Source organism: Cynocephalus volans, chromosome 1 (genome assembly GCF_027409185.1).
Source record: "Cynocephalus volans isolate mCynVol1 chromosome 1, mCynVol1.pri, whole genome shotgun sequence".
Classification (NCBI taxonomy): domain Eukaryota; kingdom Metazoa; phylum Chordata; class Mammalia; order Dermoptera; family Cynocephalidae; genus Cynocephalus; species Cynocephalus volans.
The window spans coordinates 7,259,233-7,278,495 of NC_084460.1; the positions used below are offsets into that span (position 1 = coordinate 7,259,233).

General features: G+C 52.8%; 1 protein-coding gene across 24 annotated transcripts in view; it reads right to left on the minus strand.

Moving 5' to 3' along the window:
• Nucleotides 1-3,684: 3,684 nt before the first annotated feature.
• The window catches only part of MICAL3 (microtubule associated monooxygenase, calponin and LIM domain containing 3), a 181,888-nt gene continuing 166,309 nt past the window's right edge, over nucleotides 3,685-19,263 (minus strand). For 16 of the 24 annotated variants that reach the window (XM_063076457.1, XM_063076411.1, XM_063076357.1 and 13 more), the window contains 5 exons: nucleotides 17,609-17,659; nucleotides 9,546-9,611; nucleotides 7,094-7,193; nucleotides 6,856-6,929; nucleotides 3,685-6,770 (listed from right to left, as the gene is read on the minus strand). In XM_063076457.1, coding sequence (XP_062932527.1) covers nucleotides 6,586-6,770; nucleotides 6,856-6,929; nucleotides 7,094-7,193; nucleotides 9,546-9,611; nucleotides 17,609-17,659 — 476 coding nt within the window. In that variant the 3' untranslated portion in view covers nucleotides 3,685-6,585. Of the gene's footprint in view, nucleotides 6,771-6,855; nucleotides 6,930-7,093; nucleotides 7,194-9,545; nucleotides 9,612-17,055; nucleotides 17,139-17,608; nucleotides 17,660-17,837; nucleotides 17,962-19,263 lie in introns of those variants that run through there. The other 8 variants (XM_063076628.1, XM_063076540.1, XM_063076210.1 and 5 more) reach the window with 5 other exon arrangements.

The following is a 19,263-nucleotide window of genomic DNA, read 5'->3' on the forward strand; positions in this document are numbered from 1 at the left end:
CCCTCCCTGGGGCTGGGAGGGCAAGGCGGGCTTTGGGTGCCCTCACACCTGGAGAGGCCGGTGGGCCCTCTCCCATCACTGGGACCCGAGTGCTGTGGTGGCCAATCCAGCAGCATCCTTCCCCTGCTCACAGCCTGGCCCAGGATAGCAAGGCTCCTCATTTCTCATCCCGATCAGGCAGCTGGGGTCTGAGCTCTTACGCCTTTTTAGTGCCCTCAGACCCTCTCATCACACCCTCTCCAACAGCAGAAGTGCGCCCCCCTTCTCTCAAGACATGTGGTGATGACAGGGAAGACAGGATGGTCCCGCACCCAAACAGATGCAGGGGCAGAGGGAGTGCAGGGGGGGTTTGGCCCTCAGCCTGGTGGGCACATCCCAGCCCCGGAGGCCATGAACTTCCCTGTTGAGGGGAGAAATGACGCTCTCACACACAGGAGGAAAAAGGAACCACGGGCTTTACTTCAGTGAAGGCCGCAGGAGCGTGAGCAAAGCCCTGCTCCGCCTGCCACCTCCCGCCCAGGATGCCGCTCTAGTCCCAGGGCCAGCGGCTGCTTCCCACACTGGACTTCGCATGCGGCTGTGTCCACACTCACAGCACGGCCTCGCCACGCCCCTCAGGATACCTCTTTCCCCCGTGCTCCTTCCCAGGGCCTTGTCGTGAGAACTGCAGGGCCCACCCCTTCCACCTCCACCAGGGGCAGGGGCCAGGCACTCGGGGAACAGGAGGGAGACAGGCTCCACTGGCGCCTGAGGCCGGGGCAGGGATGGCGACCGCGGCACACGCCCCCAGCCAGCCTCCACCTCCCGCCTAGCTTTTATAGGTCCTGATAAGAACAATTTGATGAAGGCTTAAAACATTCATTACTGGGGCCAGAAGTGTGATTCAGGCTCAGCGTGAGGCTGGTGCATAGTGGGAGTCGCCCTGTTAACTTTTTAAAAGGTATTTAATTTTTGAAAAACATTTTTTAAAAAAGTTAAACTGTGGCTGGGGAAAGGGAGCTGCTGGCGGTCAAGGTTTCCTTCTTTTTTCAAGGAGAAAGACTCGCCTGCCGCCTGCCGACTGCCAAGAGACTGCAGGCCAGCCCTCCAGCGACACTCTTTCCTCTTGCCACACGCTGTGCCAGTCACCAGGTGCTTGTCCTCTGGCTCCTGCTTGGTACCCTGACACTAACACACCCAACATTCACCTGCACAAATCCCTTGTCACTTACAAGGACTTGGAGGACCAGGGACTGTGGCATGTACGCTGGAGCCTCTGGGGGTGTGCAGGTCTGCAGAGCTGGCCACAGGTGGGAGGGGGCAGTGGCTAGTTTCAGTGGGGGCCAGTCTGAGTGTTCTGAAACACTGCCTACCTACAGCGACCTGTATCTAGCAAGTTTATGAGAGAAAACAGGATTCGGCCCAGCACTTAAGATAATTAAAAATCAATGCATGACGCTGTTGGTGCACCAGATGGATGTGAAATGATCCTGGCTGGAGGGAGCCAGCCCTGAGAGTCTACCCTTCTCCAGGTGAACACCGCTAACCGCGATCTGACGCACAAGGTCTGTGCGTCCACACCGGCCGACTCAAGATCTCAAACCCTCTGATGCACCACCCTCCCACGGGCCTTGCAGGCTGGTTTCCAGCCTAGGTTAGATGCAGGGAAAGTGGGGCACTGACCCCGTAAGCAAGGTGCCTAAGGCGGAAGTCGGAGGAAGGGCAGGAACAGAGGCCACATCTGAACACTAACCTTGTGCTCACCTGACTCACACCCCTCCTGCTCTCCCTCGTGGTAGGCACATACACCAGCAACCTTGTTCTCATTTCACAGCAGCAGTACAAGGAGCTCCACACTGCACGGGCACATACAGGGCCCCTCCCCCGGCTCTGGAGGATGCTGCACTGGCCTACTGTGGAGACTGTCAGCACAGCTGGGAGTCTCGCCTGGGTCCAGGCTGTTCACTGTTGCAGAGACATCAACTCAGACCCTGCCTAGTCCTGGGGCCTGTGCCATCTCTGGTTGGCCGTAGAGGTAGGTGTCCACTCTGGTTCAGACAGGCCATGCAGCCATGAAGAGGAAGGGGTGTGTGTGAGTGTGAATGTGTGTGGGCACACACAGATGTGTGTCATGGGGACACTGTCTCCCTTCCCAGGTCCTGGTGACAGATGGCTTCTCAGGCAGAGAGAGCTGGCCCATGTGGCCTACCCACAGAAGCTGGGACTCCAGTTTCCCCACCTGAGCTCCAGCTACAAGACGTGCCAGAAAACGTTTCCTGGTGAGGCTCAGTTACTGCAGGGTGGCACCACGCGGGGCCTGGTCTAGCAGACCCCCCCACTCGGGGTGCACAATCCTCCCTCCTTGGGGGGCCATCTGGGCAGGTAACACACAAAGGAGTGCGGCTCCCTAAGTGGCCAGTCTGGCCAGCTTATAACGTGAAATCAAATGGCACATTCTCTCCCTTGCCATTTTTGACTGATTCCTAGGAAGAGACTAGGAGAGGATTAGGGTAGGAGGGATTTGGAGCCATCAGGCACAGCAGTTCCTTAGAAGAGAGGTCTGTGCCTCTGAGGCACACATGGCCCCACCAACCTTCCTTTCTGGCCACCTGCCTAAAACAACAATCATTTCCTGCCACTGGGGGTTGCTGTGAACTGTGGCCAAATCCTGCCTGCTCTGCTCGTGAGCCCCTCTGCGGAACACAAGGTGACGAGGGCGGGTGACCGCTAAACTCCACTTCCTTTCCCACCAGGAAAGGGCCACAACCCATGTTTTCTTTCAGAAGCCCAGGGCCACAGTATATTCACTCTTGAACTGGTTATATACATCTTTGTCCTCTTCTTTTTTACCAAAAAGGTCCACGTATCTTGGCCAGGCCTTCTTTCTTTCTGGAGTAGCTGGCAACACAGCTGGACGGCTTGGGGACCCAATGACTTCCAGCTGGCTTCAGGCTGGGTGAGGCTCACCGCCACAGCTCTATTGCTGGCCCTTCCTTCCCCACAGCTGCGTCACCTCTTCAGAGAGAAGCGGTCATGCCTTTGGGCTTAGCTCTGTGGGTGACCACCAAGTCACCAGTACTCCTGATTGGTTAACACTCCAAGGGAAGGAAAAGAGAGCTGGAACGTGCTTGGGGAGCCTCCTGTAGCAAAGGGAGAAGGGCTGGTCAGGACTGCCCCATGATCTCTTGGGATGACTCCGTATTAAAGGAGGGCGACATCACCTGCCTCCAGGACCCTACGCATCGAGTGTACTTGGGAACATTGAAACATTGGAATGATCCAGGCACAGAGGCTGTAGACCACATGCCACTGGGTGCCCTTGTCAGAGGAAGAACCCGGGCAGGCCAGGAAGGAAGGTGGACAGGCCCCCAGGATCTTACTTGGCGAATCTCTGTTTCAAAGAACATACTCCTCTGCAAGAGGTTACTGGGGCGTGGTTCTGGAGAGCAGATCTGTACCAAACTGGGTCGCCTTAGACATTTTCTCAAGTGAGAATTGATGGCTGAGCCAGGATAATATGGAGGACTAAAACAGCACAAACTAAAAACAGACATGTTCTTCAAATCACCCTGCACACACCACACGCACGCACGCACGGCACATAATGACCTGCACCAGCCCCACCTGAGCTGGCAGGTGGTGGGATGTGAAGCGCATCCTGGCCCACTGCCAAGCACCGATGGCTGGCTGGAGAAATACACTGCATTTCTTTTAAAAATTTTTATTGCGCATAAAATGGACCGTTACCCTGTGTAGGTCAGATGTTATCACATTTTTTTAAAACTCACTCTCCTTCCTGCCCCACTGAAACATGTCTTCTCTTTTCAAAGAGTTAAGTCTATCATTGCTGGTCAGATCGGCTGGGACATAGCTGCTAGGGCACAGGCCCACCCGGAGTGGCCGCCAGCCTTGAACATGGGAGCGGGGCTGCCTTCGCCTGCCCCCGGGTGCTGCCTCTGGACCCCTACCGTACTTAGCCTTGCACTGGGCTCACTCCAGCGAGCTCTGGCATTTTACATGTGCATATATATGTATATACATCCTGCTTCCCTGCCTTTGAGGGAAGAAAACCCGCCTGGAGCTGCATGCATTTCCAGAGCTGGAAAACACTTCACACAGCAGGTCACCAGCGTACTAACACCAACTGCAAACAAGTGGTTAAAAACGGGAGCTTTAAAAAAAAGTGCTCAACTAGAACCTGAAGTCTTAACACTGGTGGGAGTGGAGAGCTGGGGAGCATGTTGCAGGCTAGCCGATTCCAAAAGCCTCTCTGCAAGGTCTTTAGTCCCTTTCTAGTAGCTGCAGGCAGCAGTGTGCTTTGGAAGGATACAGCGAAGCAGCACGTCACTACTGCTGCCTCCTCGGGAGCCACTTCCTAGACGGCTTCCCCCTTCTGGAGACCGCTCTGCTGAGCTTGCCTGGCTATGCTGGCACTCGAGGGGGAGAGGGCCAGGGAAAAGGCCACATGGGCAATAAAGGTCCTGTCCCAAGTCCAATTTTACTGGAAGATGGGGTTTGAAGATGGAATCTGGAACACTCTCCTCTCCCCCTTTCTAAGAAAAGAGTAAAAATGGAGGCTTTGCCTCATCAGAAAACAGGAGGTGAAGAAGTCAGAGCTGTGAAGGTTGCTAGCAGCACATCTGATATTTCCACAAAAGAGAGGTGGCAGCTTTGGACAAAGCGAAGAATAAGACAGGTTCCTTGCTCCTTTGCACTCAGGACAAATGTTGCAGTTGAGGCACGGTGTGGTTCCCTGCAGAAATTCCAAGGTCAGCACAGACCCGCGCCCTGTCCTTCCCTCAGCACGTCTTGAAGCGCCTTCCGTCTCTTCTCTCTGCATGGGCAACCCCCCGCAGCCAGCAGATAGAACCCTCCCCAGGCTGGCTGTTTGCAAATTCTCATCAGATAGGTACTACCCCTCACTGGATTTTCTCAGCCAGAGGCCTCAGGAGCTGCGCATAGCCGGTCCCTGGATGAACCATTAAGAGACGGATGGTTTGGCTTAAGAGCAGGTTAACCAGCACCAACCATCCCTGCTGCCCCAACGTCCTAGCATGGGGAGGTTCCCACAGTGCTCCGGAGGCGAGGCATGGAGCCACTGTTTGTGAGACCAGCCTCAACCCAACAGCTGCGGTCACACGTGCATTTCTATCTGGCTGGATCTCAGGCTGGGCTGAGGGAATTCTCATCACCAGACTGACTACCCATCCCACCCTACCTTATTTCAGCTAGGGAAGAGGGCTTACCCCTAAACTTGCTTTTATGTATGTGCCAAAGAGGGTGAAGCTCTGGCATCAAAACTGAGAAAAAATGGGTTTGGCAGAGCCATGATTCCAACAGGAAGAGAAAAGAGCGGCATCCTTCCTTTTGGCCTGGCTCAAGCGGCACTCGGCTGTGTCCTGAACAAGTGAGAAGGGCCAGTGCTACAGCGAGAGCAGGGGCCGGGTGGGGGGAGGGCAGGACACAAGTGCAGGGGGCAGGAAAGCTGTGAGCAAGGGCTGCCGAGGGCCTTGAGCTGCCCCCCGTCGCCAACCAGGTCACAGCACTATGAAGAAGGCTGATAAATAGACGCATGTAACAAGTGGTCGTTCAGTTTGGGATCACACTGCGCAAGATGTACCAGAGACCTCTCTGTCTCTCCTATTCCCAGGTGCAGCTGATCAGTGTCTCTAGTAATGATATAAAAATGAAGTCGATTCTTTTCAAGTATTAAAAAAATAAGTTAATTGACAAAAAGGGTCTGAAGCGGCTGAGCGTCCTGCAGGTCGTCAGCTTCATTTCAATGTGCAAACACAGGAAAAACACCATTTCCTGCCCCAATGTAAAGCGCTGAAGTGACAACGCCTGTCAACTGGGGGCTTGAAATGCAGGGTCTCCCCCAGGTCCCCCAAAGTCAGTATTTTCCAGTGTCAAAACATTTGTGACCTAAAAGCAAAATGCAGCAATCCACAGGCCTCAGGCCACAGCCAGAGAGACTTGGGGTGTTTGGCCACACGGGTCCGGTGAGGTGGGGGCTGGAGAGCAGACCCCTCTGCGCCCCTCACTTGCATAATGAATCCAGGGCCCGCCGCCCCTCCGCTTGCCCTGCGATGCCAGGGTGGGCACTGACCTGATGGCCACTGCCCTTCTCCTGGGCCTCGATTCCCGTCTTGCTTGTGTGGGGGTCTTTTTCATTTCTTTGGTGGTGCTTCAAGGAGCGTGAAGACGGCTGCGTGGAGGTGTGCTCTGTGGGGCTGTGGGCGACAGAGAGGGCACAGCTTCCTTCTCTTACCAAACGTGCCAGCGGAGAAAGGGCGCCAGCAGCGTGTCCTCGGGGAGCGTGTGGGATCTCCACGTCATGCCTCAGATGCTCCGTGCTTCTCTCCTGTGCGGGAAGTCCAGGTGGGCCTCCTCCCAGCAGGTAGAGCGACCTCAGATAATCATTGTCACCTGGGGTTTCCTGCAGCACATGGGGACTTGGCTCCACTTTTCAAGAGGCACGTGGGCATCTGGGTGTGAACCCCCAGGAGGTGCCAGGCCTTCTCAGATCTAGGATCTGGGGAGTGTGGGAGCTGCAGCCTGGGCAGGCAGATGCTGACAGACCAACCAGAGAGCATGGGCCGGAGCTCAGGACCAGTTCAGGCTGAAGCCCTTCGACAGCATGGCGGCCTCCAGGTCCTTGTCTTCCTCCTTCTCCCGGAGCCGCTGCTCCTCCAGCAGGGCCACCAGGGAGTCTCTCTGCTCTACCACCTCCAGCATCTCGTTCAGGATCTTCTTCTCCTCTGACAACTCCTCCTTGGTCTTCAGGTGATCTGGGAAGCAGCGAGAACATGGGTGTGAAGGTGCAGGAGGTGCAGCCCTCCCGTCCCACAGCCGGTCCCTGCCCTTCCCGCCTACCCTCCACGGCCATGCGCTCCCGGAGCTCCTGCTGCAGGCGGCTCTGCCGGTCCTCCAGCTCCAGTTCCCGGGCGCTGAGGTTGTGGGGAGGGGAGGGAAACAGGCAACAGTGACTTGAAGACCATCCCCTCCACCCCACCCAGCTGGGAAGGGTCTGTGGGCCTGCTGTGACAGGCTTTGAGTTGTGTCCCCGGGGAGTTGTGTCCCCCTGGCGGGGCCCCAACCTCAGGCCACTCACAAAATCATCAGCTCCGACTCATAGCGCACCATGGCGTTCTTCTCTTGCACCAGCCGGAACCACTCCTGCATCAGCCTGGGATCATCCTTCTTGCCCATGCCTGCCAAGAGAGTGTGCATCAGGCCCAGGAAGGTCTCGTCTGCCCGGCCCGGCCCGTAGGAATCACCACGCTGGGGCAAATGTGCAAAGAGAGCCGAGCAAGACGCTGCCGGAACACTCCCAAGCCAGGCCTCAAGTCTGCCTGCAGCCGTGGGGGCGGGGCGGACAACGGGCCCTTGGTTTAGGCTTGCCCAGGTCTAAGGGAGCCTGTGTGGTCCACCCATCCCCCCAGCCCTGCCTTGCCTGTTGGGAGCCCCAGCCAGGGTGACCTCCCTCCTCAAGGACAGGCTCAGACCTCTCCTGCTCTGTGGTTTTCTTTTAGTGCATCGTAAATTGCCTTGCCCTCTCCCTTCTTCCTGCTATTTAATATTCATTTGGCACTTGCTGTGTGCTAGGTCTCCTCTGAGGAGTCCAGTCTAATAAATGAGGCGAATGTACGTCTAGGAACCACACTTGTCTCGTCCGGCTCTCCCTTGGCTGCCGCCTGCTTCAGCATCTCTCCACGTCCTGACCAGGAAGGCACCTCTTCTCCACAGGGGCACATCAGGCTCCCTGACACCCTCCCGACGAGCCCTGAGTGGTCACGCAGCCATCCCAGGATGACTGTCAGGCTTTCCACCAGTGGCAAACCCCAAGACTGAAGAAGGTGCCCGTTCCCTGCTCTGATCCAATCCTGGCAGCACTGTCTCAGCTGGCACCGGCCTGCTAACCAGGCTGCCCTGAACCACACACCTCTGACCTGCTGGGTCAACTTCAGCAGAAGGATGGAAGAATTTTCCAAGGAATCTTGGGACAGAAGAACCCAAGGAGGAAACAAACTTTTTCCTTGGAACACAAAGAATGGCAAGAGTGTGGCCCTACCTAAAAGATGGACTATGTCAGTGGCTCTTCAATATTTTTTGGATTCAAACTGTATCAAAATCTCACGAATGCTAGGGACTCTCTTCCTAGAAAAATGCTTATGTACATACAGCAAGCAATTTTATACAGAATTTCAGGTGCTCATGGGCTTCCTGAAGTCCACCCACGGCCCTCAGGTTAAGAGGCACTGGACTGAGGAATCTCTCAAAATCCCTTCCATGTTCTGAGTCACTTGCTGGATGTTCTAGCCCCATGAAGACAGACCCCAGTGGAGGACACCCCACCCTGCACTCCCTGCTCCCTGCATGCTTTGCCTGGACTGTCCTGCAACTATTCAAGACAAATCTCTTCCTGCGGTGGTGTCTGCTTGACACGTGGGGCCTAAACCAGCTAGTCTTTACCCAGTGGCCACACCGTGGAGCAGCAGAAACATATCACGTTTGCGCAGCTGAGGTCAGTGTCTGTGCCATGCCATGTGGCTGCGCTCCCTAGGCGGAGTCCTGCCCCTGGGCCCTATTCTGGAGCATGAAGCCCCCTCCTGGCCTGTCGCGCCTGCTACTCGGAGTGCAGGTCAGAGTGTCTGGGGAGCCAAGTCATCACCCAACCCAATGGTATCGGTTCTCTGGCTTTTAAACCAGACCACAGCTGAGTTCCAGGCATTCTCCCTGAGCGTCTCTGCACAGTGTGCCCGCGTGGCCATGGAGATGGAGCCCTGAGCATGCAGCTGTCCAGTGTGGCAGGCGCTGGCACTGTGGAATCTCCCCTCCCTCACACCTCCCCATGTGTCAGGACAGAGTTCTGCGGGGAGGCATGTGAACACCACCTACTGGCAGAGCTTATTCACAGCCAACGAGCCAGGGGACTTGTTGGGGGTGGGGTGGAGGGTTTGAAAGTCAAGTGTGAGAGCCACAGGGGGAGTCAGAGGTTAGCAAGGGTTAGTCACGACCACACTCTCCTCCCCTGCCCACATGCCTTTCAATGACAATCTTATTACCACCACAGACTTCAAGTCAGACAAACAAAAACCACACACACACTCAGCAAGACACAGGGAGAGAAGTCTGCTTTCAGTGGTTGTTTTGGAAAAGAACGCAAGGGCATCTGTGTAGACCAGTCTTTGTAAGGACAGTATTCCTTGACTCCATCAATACAAACAGCTGCTGCACAGGCAGGAGGGTCCTCACCCGTGTTCCTGGCCCCTCTATCTGATGGATTTGAGACTTACAGTCCCCATCCACGACTGGCGGAGCAGCACTGCAGAAGCTCTGCTGCAGCCTGGACGCTCTCTGTCTCCACTCTGTGCCCCCGTCCTCCCCTTAGTCGAAGGGATACTGTACCTCGTAAGAAACTGCCACATACTCAGGACATTTTGTAACAGGGCTTTCAAGTGTCAGAGAAATAAAAATAGTTTGGTTTTGGTTCCCTGTTTGACTAATGTTGCTACAGCCCCTCCAAGGCAGCGGGGATGAGGTTGGTGAGGTTATTACGTTACCTTCCTGGACACAGCAAGGGCAGAAGGAGAGAGGTCTACGCCGTGGAGTCCCGCCACTGGGCTCAACTTCAAAAAGGACCAAACAAGGAAGAGGAGGAGGAAATGGAGAAAGACAAAAAAGGAAGAGGGGAAGAGGAGGAGTTTGGCGGTGGAGAGGCACAGGGAGAAGGTGAAATAAAAAACAAGCAGAGGACAAAAAGCATAAAAAGTGAGAAAAGAACAACAGGAGGAAAAGAAAAAAATACAAGAAATGGAGAAGCAGAAACAAGGGGAACAAAGTCTACAAATGAATTATCCTCTTTTCAGCACGGCAAGTGAACAAGAGCAGACCCAGGCATGGGGCAGCAGTCCCTGGTGTGGGCGCGGGCTCGATGAGCGGCGGTGGGGCCCTCCAGCAGACACGCGCACCCTCCACGCCTCGCAGGGGTTCGCTGGCTAAGTGGCTGCTCCTCCTTCCTCTGTTCCTTACTGGGAGGCTGGTGACATTTGGTCATGACCATATGGTCACCTTTAGGGTCTTGGGTGCTGGGCTCCCTCCTTATAAATGCCCAAAGTCCCTGGATAGATTTGCCTACCTCTGTGGAACACGCTTGTCAATATGTGGCCAACATTACTTCTAGGCTTGAAGGTAACCACCTGGACTCACCAACCAAACCCTGTGGATATTCTGAGATGCCATCATAGATACATGTGTAAAGGGGTGCAGAGGAGTCTGACACTATCAGGTGGCCGTGCCCACAGAAAGCAACCCTGCGTCTGTGGAGGCAGCACCCCAATCTTGTGATGGGCTTCAGGGCTCTGACCTCTGCAATGCTTTGAATTACAAGCCAGAACAATTTGGGGAAAACATATACACACAGAAGCAACTTCTCCAGTCAGTATCGCTAAGCCCCATGTGCCAGGGAGAACTGACCCCCACTTTCCCTCTGACCCTTCCAGCAAGGTCACACTTCAGACTGTGGGACCAGAGAGAGGTGAGTTGACAAGACATGCCCAAACTCAGTAGTGATTCTGGCGAGACTGGGGGATGGGGTGGCTGAGAGAAGACAGTGCAGAGAGATGCCTCTAGGACTGTGTGGAGACCGAGAGACGAGTTTAGCAAGGGACCATCACAGAACCACAGGAGCACACACAGGGCGGCAAAGCCTGGGAGACATAGGGCCTCCAACTGCAGTGTGGTACAGAGGGCAGCTTAGGATGAGAACAGGGTTTACAAATAACTTTGGTTTAGTCATCACAAGGACCAAGCAGATGAACCACTCACTGACTGAGGCCATTCTATTTTGCAATTGAATAAATGCAGGTGGCACATTTTCTCTTTCAAGACTTGCCAGTGTTCTGCACAGAGAACCTGATACAACTTCAAAACTAAAGCCAGAGACGGAGAACGTGTGTGTAGCTCCTTGGTTTGACAGTACGCAGTCGGGGTCGGGGCTCTGGATGCCTGGATAAACCCCACTAGATAGAACACAGTGAGGGAAGGGAGCCCTGGAAGGGAGCCACACTGCACGCGAGCAGGCCACGGTGCTGACAGCACCATGCCATAGCAGGGACAGTGCCTCGGGGCACAACCAGCACACATCCAAGATGAGAAAGCAGGTGCCTACGTGTTTATAGGAGATGTGTTTCTACTTTCTGACATCGTAAAATACAGCTTTTAGCTCCTTCTATGTAGAAACATCCTCATTTACCCTTTCTAATACAGAAGACAATAAGAGATAGCAGAACACTGAGAACAGAAATTAGGAAATGACATAAGGAAAAAGGCATTCTCACAGGACAGGCAGAGGCAGGCTGCGGGGCTGGCGGGGCCGTGCTCTGAAAGGGGCTGGGCAGGCCGCACCATGCGTGGTTATGACTCTTTTTCAGAACGTCCTCTGTGCTCCAAGATTTCCATAATGAACATATCTACTTTTATAATCAGGAACAACACCCAATAAATATTATTTTAAAAAGAGAAAATGAAGGGCAAACCCAATCAAACAAGGGGAGTGCCACCCCAGGCTAGAATCTGATGTGAGCCTGTGCAGGAGGCACGGAGCACAGGCTTTAAGTAATCTCTTTGCCTTCTATGGAGATGTGAGAAACAGATGGGATTTGGTTCACTGGTTCTAAGGGCGAAGAGTCATCAAGATTATGGCAAATAGAAGCTTCTGGTTTTTTATGTACTAGGGTAACAGGTTTCTGTCTCTTTCAGTGGGCACCACATTTATTACTTCAGATCATTTCTGCATCCTCTGGACATCATTTCTGAGCAGCCCAGAATTACCAGAGGGCCAGGTGCTCTGCCTGGCCACTCTGCTGCCTCGACACTCTGTAGGCTCACCCAGTCCATTTTTGTCTCGTCAGTATACGCCTCTATTTCTCTGAAGCAGCACTTTCTTTTGAAATGTGACCACCATCAGTTCTTGGGCACCCCTCACCCCGGCATCTGGGGCAGATGATGCACGTTTCGGTGTCCGCCAGTGTCATGCATGAAGTAAGCACAGATGGTGCTTTCTGGTTCCAAATACATGCGTGTGTTATTTCACTTCATCCTTCCACTGGTCTGGGGTAGCTGCCTGGATGGGCATCAGCAGCCCCATTTCCAAATGAGATCTGAGGCTCAAAGAAGTTAAATGCGGCAGAACCTAGACTAACCCTCAGATCAGCCTTTCCTATTCTGAACTAAGAGCTAGCGCTCTTGAAAGGGCCAACACAGGCTCTAGGCAAATCTAACAAAGGCTGGCTACAGAAGCAGCTCAGGGAGGAGGAGCCACATGCAGACCCTAAGCATAATGCCAGACCTGGAAGGCAGGCACCTGCCCCTTCCTCCCCAGGCTTCGAAGAGCCCAGAGAGGATTCCTAACTTGGCTGGGACACCCTGGAGGCAGGACCTGGTCCAGGCCTTGTCCTCTCATGCCAGGAGTCCTCTCCACACCAGCGCCTTGCCCTTGACCTGCTCGGACACTTCACTACAGGCCCTGCCTCCAGGCCTGGCCAGGGCCCAGTCAGCGATGGAATGGTTGGTGGGGGGTGGGTTGGGGGTAGAAAAAATGGACAAGCCTACAGCACGTCCCCACTCTTTGTGCTTATTCTTTCTATATTTCTATCTTTCCCTACCTCCTCATAAAGGCTTTGTCCATGACACACACCCCACAACACCACATCCTCCCCTCCTACCCTATCAGCTAACTGAATGAAATGGCTGGATAGCCGTAAAAAATAAACAAGCAAACAAACCAGCCCTCAAGACTCTGAGCTTGGAAGTTCAACCGAAATGCAGACGAAAACTAAGAGTCCTTTTGGTGCTCTTAGTTCCGGGAGCCCTAGCCCTGCGACTGAGAAGCAGAGAAGGATTGGTGCCTTTCCCACAGGAAGAGGGGATGTGGTTATAAAGCCCGGAGGGACCAAGACAAAGGCCCAGGCCTATTCATAGCCCGTTGGCCACCAGGGACAACACTGCGGTGATGGGAGTTGGCTTGAGGCTCAGTATTTCTAAATCAATCATTCAGTTCTGCCCACTGGCTTCTACACTGATGCTGATATAAAGAACAATTAGAAATACCGAAAGGATTATGGGCTTACTTTATGGACAATGTGAGAGACAAATAATTTATATGGGAAATGTTTACTAAGTATTTCCAATGTGCCAGGCACATGCTAGCTACGTATCAGCCCGTTTTAATAGCCAAAGCAGGAAACAGTTTCTGGTTGGAAACAAAAAATGAGGGCAGCTGTGGCAGGAGGCAAGGTGGTGGCCAGTCACCAGGATTCCTGAACACAAAGAAAGAGGTGACCAGGGAGCTGGTCTGGAGCTGACACCAGCCCTGGCGTGTGCCTCATTTTGGTATCTGCTTCTGCTTGTATGTAGGTTCCCAGCTCCCCCTGGGTAGGCAAAGGTGCCATCACCAGAGACTTCCAGCTGGAGGGGTCAGCTCTACAGCTAATGCCTGGTAGACCACAGGGAATGGCCTGCTTGGGGGACATCTAGATCCCAGAAGTCCCAGCCTGGCATGTCGCACTGCCCCAGGAAACATGCATGGGTTAGGTCCTGGAGTGTCACCAGCTTAGTGCTATAGAGACATCATGAGAAAAATGGGCTTTTAATGAGCTGAGCCTCCGTTTATAACTGCATTTCCATGTGACAATACAGCATTCCAAACAATGAGCCGGCAAACATTACAGAAATCACCATTTCGCAGGCTAGAAATTGGCCCTGCACATCTGTTCTTTGTTGTGCTGCGGCTCTGTGACGTATGCAGGTGAGACCACATCCCTCTCAGCTATACTTCCAGAAAATCCTGCATGTTCAGAGATTCTTTTTTGGTTTTGACTTCTTCTTGTCCTCTGAACACCACACTCCAAGGTGCTGGGGACAGGAAAGAGGTGTGCTTATCTTTCTGCTGCATTTTGAGGTTCTACTTCCTGCCACTCTGTGCAGCTCGCCTTGCCTGGAGTGGACTCGCCTCTCACACTTGTTTTCGCAGTAATATCTCTGTATTTACTGGTAAGTCACCCAGCGTCGGAGCAATACCTTTTATCCAATTCCTGATGCAGACACCACAGAGTTTTTGTCAACCTTTTCCTAAGAACACTAGGGGCATTACCTCTGATGCCCCTGCTCAATCTACCAGATTGAATTTGTAGAAAGCAATGTGCCAGGGTGGGGAGCATTTCTTGGTGGTTCAGGTGTAAGAATGGGGTTTTCATTGATTTTCCCTTCTGTCTTCTTCAGGTTATGTAGTCTGAAGCAAGGGAAGGCTGACCAGACATTTTGTTGACTAAGATTACCCTCAACTCTTCTGACCCCCAGCCCAGGTTAGTACCAATGCTGTGGCCCTAGCATGAGGCAGGCCTTCGCACTGCAAGGCTGAGGTCCAGTCTAAAACCCACGTGCAAGCACTGCTGTCCTAACAGGGAATCAAGTCAGCTGGTTTGTGATGCTGTGGGGTGGTGAGCAGGCCCCAGGCTACACACATGACAGGGCTGGAGAGACGCCTTGTTCTATAAAAGCTTAGTGCAGAATAAATATCTAGCTAGATTGGGGTAATAAACAAAGGCAAAAAATAAAAAAATGCATGTAAAATTGAGATCCAACACGTATACGCGCACATGTGCACCCGCACACACAGAGGAATGCTGGGAAACCTCGAAGATTTCAAAGTTCCTGAGCAAAACTAGAGCTGCACTAATGCTCAGTCTGAGCAGACAAGCTGGAAATGTACCAACACTGAGTCGAGGGAAGCAAACAGAACCAGAGGACAGCCATCAGCAGGGCGGGGCGCGGCAGGCTATGCAGACGTCCCTGTGCCTCCCTGCCCCTGCGACAACAAAAGCTCACTTTCTAGTCCTTCACGCTACATTTCAAAACCTTTCATGTGCTCTGTTTCCCTTGACACACACAGCAAGGAGTGAAGTGCCTGGAAACCAGAAATTAGGTGTGTAACCATTTTTCATCTGAAGTTTTTCTGAAGAGACATGGTTTTTCTCCAGATTCCCATCATCTAGCTATTGCAGTGACACAAACGGACTGGCCCTGCGGAGGAAGATGGCAGGGGAGTGACCACTTGGGGATCCTTCCTCTCTGGCCCAAGGGTCATTATGGGTCCTTTAAATGACTTCTTTTAAAATCACAAGGTCCAGCAACGTGAGGAAGGGAAATCTTTATCTATACTCCATGGCTCAAAAAAAGACTTTTAATAAAGGTTTGGAGCCTTTAAATAGTGAGCTGAGGCCATCGCAAGGCCCCACCGTGGCAATCCAGCATCAGGGGCAGGGCTCCAGGCAGGCTGAGAAGGCTGTGCTGCTCTGGTGAGACGTGGAACCCCCAAAAGATGAGTGCTCTGGGGCTCTGTTTTGCCCACGTGAGAAAATCAGGCGGTGGCTCAGAAATGGGGCTTCTGCACGGCCCTCCTGGGATGAAGAGTAGAAGAGCAACCAGGTCCTACTTTTCAGACTTTTGCCCCAAAATAATGAGTGAAACCTCAGCACGAACTGAACAGGGACCTAACTCTGGCACCTATGTCTTCCTCCTGGGGACCCTTGCTCAGAAAGGAGTGTGTGTTCATGCTCTGAGTCACGGCAGGAGCAGCTCCACGTGGCCAGCAGCGCCCATGAGAGAAGTCTCACCCTCACATGAAAATCATGACCGGTCAGCAAAGAGAAGCGAGCAGCTGATGGGAATTGGGTAGCGGAGTCATAAGTGTCCGAGGGGAGGCATTTCACAATTCAGAAGGCATGCCGAGTTTCCTTTTCTACGTATTTCATGTCCGCCTGGACTTTGTTGGAATTCTAAATCCAAAAAGCCAGGAGCTGGAGCCCAGGGACAACCAAGTGGAACAGCCCATGATACGCTCTCACTTGGGCCCGGTGAGGGCACTGAGGGCATGTCTTAGGTGGTCAGTTGGCAGCCGTGTCCTGAGCAGGCAGGGGAGGGCAGGTATAACTGTAAGGCATGGACAGCTCCTCCCAGGAGGTTTTGAATTTAAAAAACCTTTTCAAACATTGAGATTCATTTAGAGTTGCCATAAGCATTCCCTAGGAGTGTTAGGGGGAGGCGGGAAAGGAGTGAAGGGCATTAGACAGGGGATGGGATTTGTTAATTAGAACACAAGCACCGGCCCTTTTACAGCACCGATGGCCATGAGTGTGGAAGTCTCTGAACACACAAGCTCTGGGGCACTGAAGGAGTCTCCAGAGGGCTGGGACCCGTGGGAGTGTGGGACTGGAGAACATGCAGAGTAGAGGCCAGCACCAATCCAACTCAGCCACCTCGGCCAAGAACCCACCTCTCACCAGTGGAGGAACTCCAAGGACACGGCGCTGGCTTGCAGTAGGAAGCAGAGTCATGGCTTTGGTTTTTAAATGAATGGGCCAAAAGTGACTCTTGTAAAAGGGCCGAGTTAGGGTAAAAAACACAGGAGATATCTTTGCTACTGCTTCTGTATTAAGACTACTTCTATGCATGGAGACTCCCAAGGGATACAAAGAGACCCTGACCAACCAAGAACACAGGAACACCAAGAAAGGGCCAGAGAACCCTGGTTAACCTAAGTATCAACTGCTTGGCACTTCTCTTGACACAGTGGCAGCTGTCCAGGAGAAAAACGTCCTGAAGTCTAGAAACGAGACTCATGGATCGGGCACTTCTCTAAGCTAATACAAATGAGCTTCACATAGCATGACGTCAACCATACAGAATTCCTTTAAGCTAGTGGTTCTCCTACTTTAGAGGGCATCGGAATCAGCTGTTAAAACACAGATAACCAGGCCTCACCTCTAGAGTGTCTGATTCAGAAGGTGTGGGGGAGGCCTGGGAACTTTCATTCTAACGAGTTCCTGGGCAGTGCTGCCGGGCACTGCCCACACTTGAGAGCCACCACCTTAGGCATCCCTCCCATCTTCACGGAAGAGTGCAGAGCAAGGCCTGGGACCAAGTGAGGAGAGATGGGCAGCCTCATGGCATCTGCCAACGTGGCTTCAAGTTTGGTAACAGTGAAGCTGCCCCCATGCCGTGGATCTGTGAGGGGAATGTGAGCTCACCCTAATGAGAATGGCTGGGGCCGAGTTCTTCACATGTTTGCTTCTTGCATGTGGTTGGCAGTGAGCTTCCTGTGGATGTGAGGAATGAGACTTGGGGCAATGGTCGCACTGCAGTGAGTGAGTGAGTGAGTGAGTGAGTGTGTGAGTGTGTGTGTGTGTGTGTGTGTGTGTGTGTGTGAGAGAGTGTGTGTGAGTGTGTGTGTGTGTGTGTGTGTGTGTGTGTTGCTGTACTGCTGCCAAATAGTGTTAGGGGGACCAGGATGCAGATGCAAGGCTCATGGGGTGCAATAGGTGGAGTTCTACTATAAAAAATTAAAATAACCCCGTGCAGCAAAAGCTATCTCAAATCTTTCTCTGGAGCGTCCGCGGAGAGGAGAGGATCAAGCATGCTACTCCATTTGAGCTGGAAAAGGGTCTGTGCTTTTGCCATGTGGTTATTGGGTTGATTTCTCTGTGTTGTTTGTGAGCAGGGACTGGGGACAGTGGGTAGGGAGAGTGTCAGCGGGGTTAGTGTCAGCAACAGATGCTGCCATACATACCACCCAGATGCAAGTCGATGAGGTCACTGTAATAAGACTCTCCCCAATAGTCTACAATAAGGAATTGGTGAAGAGAGAGTTATTTAATCAGATAACCCTCCTGTCCCCCCATACCCAAAGCAATCAGTGACATGCAGCCTAAGAAACCCACAGAGATACAGCAAGAGGGCAAAAAGGAGCAGCTGGGGAGCGTGCATCATGTGTCCACGCATGTGCTGGATCTGTTCACCTTGTGCTGTAGCGGGGGACCAAGTAAAAACCCCTGATGACGGAGTTGATAGCCAGCATCGATTCCTCTTTCTACCTCGGATCTGTTAGCACAGAAGGCTTTGGCTTTGTTGGGAGCTCTGATCCTGCTGGGAGGGAGCCTTTTCTTACTAAGAAGTCTTAAGAAAGTTCTAGGGCACATCAGGGGCTACTTACTCCTTCAGTCACTAAATTATCAGAAGCCACAGGTTGAGGGATGGAGGCAAGATGTAAACATCCTGAAAAAGCTCTGCAAGGACAACCAGCCTCAGGTTTAAATGCAGTCAAAGCTGCTGCAAGAATTCATACCAGTGACCCTGCCGGAGAATATGCCAAACTCCTTGCAGAACCCCTTATGCTGGATGGGTTTGAGATGACGGAGATCCTATTTCTTCTGAGCTTTAGGTCTCCAACTTCAGCCAGCCTTCTCCTTGTGACAGGAAATGAGCTGTGACCTATGCGAAGTTCTTACCCTGTGACTATTTGCCCAAAGGCTCTTGGAGGTCTGCTGGCCACTGGCACTCCTTGACTTTCAGCTCCACGTGGCTGCCCAGCCAAGACCTTAGTCCTTCACGTCTGAGATGCAAAGATTGGGCCCTGCTGAGGGGCTGAGCTCGGGTGGGCAGGCCTTATCTCCCCAGAAACAAAAATGGGCAGAGCACAACAAAATTGGCTGCTACTGTGTTATTCTTCTTTCAAACCTCACAATCTGAATGCTGATTCTGGCAGGCTTTTGTTCACAGGAGGCTTCCCCCTTCAAGAACAAACACTCAGAAAGTAGAAAGCAATCCTGCTATGGCTTCTGACCCATGCTCAAGGCTGATCCCATGGTTTTAAGTTTGAATCAGGGTTCCAGCAACACAAAAGGCTTCCCAGATATCCCTGGACCAGAAATCACCTAAGTCTTGGTCTTGCCCTGGGCTCTAAGGCTCCACAATTAATGCTTGTGGTCTGTTAGGTACACTGAGATGAACAGAACGGCAGGCTCATATCAGACCTCTCCTTCGGAAGGGCAGCTTGGCTGACAAAGTCTGACCCCCTCGGACAGCGATGGAAGCTTGAGACCAGCAAGCGAGACAGAATGGCATGTTCCAGCCAGTTCAGAACAGCCCCCAGGGAGGGGCTGACCAGCACTGTTGGATGACTCCAGATCACCATGCTCAGCTGAGGCTCCCCCTTTCAGGGCTCAGCCAGTGCAATGAGACGAAAAAGACGTGGAGTGCAGAGGTGGAGAGAATGAGCATTCAGAATGCACATGTTAGCTTCAGTGACGGTACCTGCCAGGTAGGAGCAGGGCCATTGGGAATTCTGACATCAGACCAGCCTTGGAAGTGATGTATTAAAATAGGAAAAGGAAAATAATGTATTTGGAAATATATTCTCATGGTGGGAGCCACTATGTCCTGAGA